General features: G+C 51.6%; 1 protein-coding gene across 1 annotated transcript; it reads right to left on the bottom strand.

Annotated features, from left to right (window-relative positions):
• Window positions 1–245: 245 nt before the first annotated feature.
• Window positions 246–761, bottom strand: FGFBP3 (fibroblast growth factor binding protein 3). Its single transcript, XM_054163983.1, has one exon. It carries the CDS (start codon window positions 759–761, stop codon window positions 246–248), a length of 516 nt encoding a protein of 171 aa, XP_054019958.1.
• Window positions 762–4,340: the final 3,579 nt, after the last annotated feature.

Here is a 4,340-nt window from a genome sequence, read left to right as displayed (position 1 = left end):
ATGTCATGGACGATACTCAGCAGGTGTAATAGTGCTGCAGGTCTACCAGGCTTTGACGAGAAAAGAGTTATGTGAGCGTTTTGTCGTAAAATAGTTACCACTTTATTGGAGAGGTAAAGGGGGAAACTGACAAAGTCGAGGGTCAGTGATGGCAGGTGGCTGCGGCCAGTCAAGGCGGACTGGCACGGCTAAGCCCTGGCCCGGGGTAGATGCGGCTGCGCTCCCTCCTGGCTTGCCGGGGCGACTCAACCCTCCCAGAAGCCGACGAAGAAGCTACAAAGAGAGTGCCACCGCTCGGCACAGTAGGTCTCTGTTGGGTCTGTCGTGGCCTCCGCGGTGGTGGCCGGCGGGGAAGACCCAGAGCCGGGACCAGGTAGCAGCCGGAGCTGCGCCTCGGGCGGGCCTCGGCCCGGGCCGCAGAGGCGGGCGCTAAGCGGGCTGCCCGGGGTGCAGGGGTGCTGCCGTCGCCGCAGCCGGCCCAGGATCTGCCGCCAGTACTGCCTGCTGCGGGCGCCGTAAGCGGGGCAGCGCTGCGGCTCCCCGCGGTAAGCGCAGCTCCGCGCCGCCCCGCCGCCCATCGGCGGCCGGCACCTCAGCCGTAACTCGCTGGCCCCCGCCGCTGAGTGCAGCTCCCAGATGCAGCGGTGCTGCTCCGACGTCGAGAACCTGCCCGACTGCACCGCCTCCTCCGCCTCCCGGCCCGCCCCACCGGCGGCGACCCCGAGAGCGGACAGGACCAGCAGAGCCAGGGGCAGGCTCATCATATCGGCGGCGCGGAAGCCTCCTTCGGTACCTCAAAGACGGAGCGTCCCGCGGCAGGTCTCGCCTGCCTGCCGCATCCTCCTCGCCCTGCGGAGACACGGACAGTGGTGGGAAGGTTCCCCCGATGGTCCCACCCGCTGCCCGCCTCGGCAGGAGCACAGTCCCCGGGGTCGCGCCGGGCTGAGCCGGGGTTTGTTTTGGCAGAGCGGCGCAAACTGTCCCGCCTGGGTCAGAACCCCCGGGGCTTTTCGTGGCTTTTAACTTGTTTCCCTCTGTCTCCGGACCACCATAGGCGGTGGGACACCGAGACCACCCTAGCCAAGAAGCGGTAAACCCGGGTCAGCGTGAACCGAGAGCCCGCACCTGCTAGCTGCGGCATCAAAGTAGCGAGAGGCCACCGCTCGGCATCCAGACCCGCCTGCAGGCAAACTGCTCCCCGAGAGCCCCGCCGTTTTGCCCCGAACCCAGTTTTCCCTACCAGCTCACCCCCGCACCCTGGTATTTTCCGCTCTATCCCGAGGGCACTCACGCTGCGCCGTGGGGTGGGTGGCGGTGCCCGGGATCAGGCGTACGCGGCGCTCTGCGCTCTTCTGCTGCTGGCAGCGGGGCCGGGCACGGGGGTTATCAATGGCCAGGGGCTGCCCCTGCCGACGCCCCTCCCCGGCCCTCCACCAGCGGGAGGCGGGCGGGGAGCGGGAGGGCGGAAGACAGCGGGGGGACAGGCTCTGCGCCCCGACGACATCGACTTGCAGGAAGTTCCATAACCCTCCCCAACCGTTTGTTCGAGGAACCCGCACGCTGGTCCGCAAAAACTTTGGGAGGCGACCGAGGGAGCGGGTTAAGGAAAGCCTCCCATCCAGAGGGATGGGAATCACTTTGTAATTGATGAAGTTAGATCACGAAAGGGATTCTCATTTCAAAAGTAAAACGCCACTGTGGATTATTCTAGGACGGTTATTTAATTATTCACGCGGAGATAGGTTTTTATATAGGGAGGATGTGTTTTAAAAAGTGCCAGAAGTTTCAAGAGAACACTGCAGAGTCAGAAATCTCTAGTCGAAATTAGCCTCTCAAAATCCACGAGTCCTCCAGTTTTCATGGGTGATTATGTACTTTTCATGTCTGTTCCAAACTACTTAGCATTCTGACCCTCTTGCTGAACTGGGAGATAGCTCCTCGCGGCGTCCGCAGTAGCGCGTCAGCAGGGCTGTGCCCCCACTCAGCGCCCCGAGCACGAGCACCAGCACCCTACCTCCCCTTTCCCAAGGCACTTGTAGGGGAGGTTCAGCCTGTCCTCTGAGCTGTCACAAGCTTTTAGAAAGATTATTATCGAGCTCTCAATGCAAGTCCCTCGAGTATATTTGTAGCCTATATTTACACTGATGTAAAGAGATGTTATTCAGACCTTCACACTGTTGGCCTTACTCAATGGTTGAACTGGAGCTAGTCTGAAGCAGGCAGAGCTGCAGGTGCAATACGGGCTGAGACCAGCCCTGCCTTTCATCCCTCGGCACACGGCAGTAGATGCAGCCTCCTTGGTACACAGGGACACTTCATAACAGTAAGGCTGAAATGTAGCTGCCTTTGCACAGCAAGATAAATGTTGCTGTAATGAGGACTGACTGGGCCAATGACATCTGCTCTAGGCTTTTGTTTTGTGTCATCCTTCTTTTACAGTGATTTACAGCAATCATCCCAGGAATGCCTCAGTTTCACATGGATATCTGGGGGCACTAGTGCCCCTCTAATCTTCATGGGGCAATTTTGGGCAAGTACTTCTCAGGGGAACTTGGTGGTGGAGATGGCTGATCATATCGGCTTATTTATCTTTCTATGCAGTAAATCCGATTAAAAAAAGGACCTCTGCTGAGATGAGATGATGATTGCTGGAGAAGAGATGGTCTGCAGAGTCCTTTCTCCCATTTTGGGGGAGTATTTTCAGATCAATCTCCCATATAGGCAACTGTGGGTTTACCTGCATCTCCGAGATTTTCCCAGCTCTTCCTAGTTGGTTGGGAGCAAAGAGAACAGGGGAGAGAAGGTCATGAGAAGAAAACAAAATGGCATAGGCAACAAACCATGGAAGAGGGTTTACAACCAAGAATCTCAAGTGGAAGATGGTACCTACTGTCCTGCAGTCACATACATAACTATCTCTGAAAGACCCTTAAGGCTTAGCTGACCATTAACTGCATGGCTTTTTTCTTGGCATGTGGCATGCTAGATTGTGTAAATTCCTTTTGTGGCTGCTGAGGGCTTCCAATGGGCTCTAGGCATCTTGGCATCTAACTTAGGGCTGTGGATAACATGAGACATCATAAAGAATTGCATTGTGACTTTTAAACCCCTCTGTGGCACCAGTGAGCATAAGGCACATCATGTGCCTTAGCTTACTCGTCCACCAAACTTCAGAGTTGCATGAGTATGCTAAGTTCTGTCCACCTAGAATTGTTATGTTGTTATACTGAGATCCTTGTCCCTTTTCTACATTCTTGATATTATTTATGCAGTGTGAAGCTGAGTAATCTAATATGTTTGAGATCACTTTTATAGTAGGTTATCCTAAGTGTATTAGATTTGAAGGGAAATACTATGTATTTTTTCATGAATGTTTTGCTGTTACGTGTTTTGGACAGTTTAAAGTCATGCAAGTTATAACTGCCCAGGAACTAAGGAAAGAAGATGAATCAGAATTAAATTTTATCCTCCTTAATCTCCTTCACCTTGTTCTCCACATACCTATATTTACACATGCATTTTCCTCCACAATTGTGACTCATCTTTTGTAGTAAAGCAGATGTTAGTCTTCAATACTCATTGCTTCTTTATTTATTTTCTTGCACATGCTGCAACTTTATCTCTTGGTTTTGATGGAGATATGATGGGGGAAAGATTATTCTAACATTGCTAAAATCACTGTATCCTTTTGTACTGCCTTTGCAATTAAAGTAATCTAGTTAGTCTGTGTTGCTGCTGTACTTGAGGGTTTGACTTCTCTTTCCCTACCCCCTGCAGAGAGCATGAAACAAATCTGAGGAGTTAATGAGCCTGTCTGTCTAAAGTAAATGAAATAAAAGGATGTGTTAGGAGTCCTGCAAGGAGAATAAATGGGGAGGAATCGGTACCGAGTTAGATTGCAATTTGGGCTTCAATACAGATTTTAATGCAAATTCAATGTTAATCTGAATGCTCCCAGGAACAGTCTAAACAATGGGATTCAGCTCAATGGACATAAGTGTAAGATACAGGTCTGAAACATCTGCACAAATTGAAGGTGATGGAAGCTATGTGATGTGTCTGCAGAAATTCATGTACAGTGAAACACAGTGAATGTGAGATATTTGTCATGCAACTGAGAAAAACACGGACACACCAAAAAAGTGTATCCACCTGTAAGATGTAAGGCATGAGTTAAAGCCAGGGTTTGACTTGGGCACTGTATCCAACTGGGCTGACCTGCAAAAGTGCAATAAGAATACTACAAACCTAAAGAACCCGATTTATGATCAAACAATGTAAGCAACGGGCTTTCTAACCTAAAGCAGAGAACTAAGAAGACAAAAGTGGCAATAGCAAAA

Source organism: Dryobates pubescens, chromosome 8 (assembly GCF_014839835.1).
Source record: "Dryobates pubescens isolate bDryPub1 chromosome 8, bDryPub1.pri, whole genome shotgun sequence".
Classification (NCBI taxonomy): domain Eukaryota; kingdom Metazoa; phylum Chordata; class Aves; order Piciformes; family Picidae; genus Dryobates; species Dryobates pubescens.
Note: the sequence above shows the minus strand (reverse complement) of the source record. Positions and strands in the feature narration are given on the sequence as shown.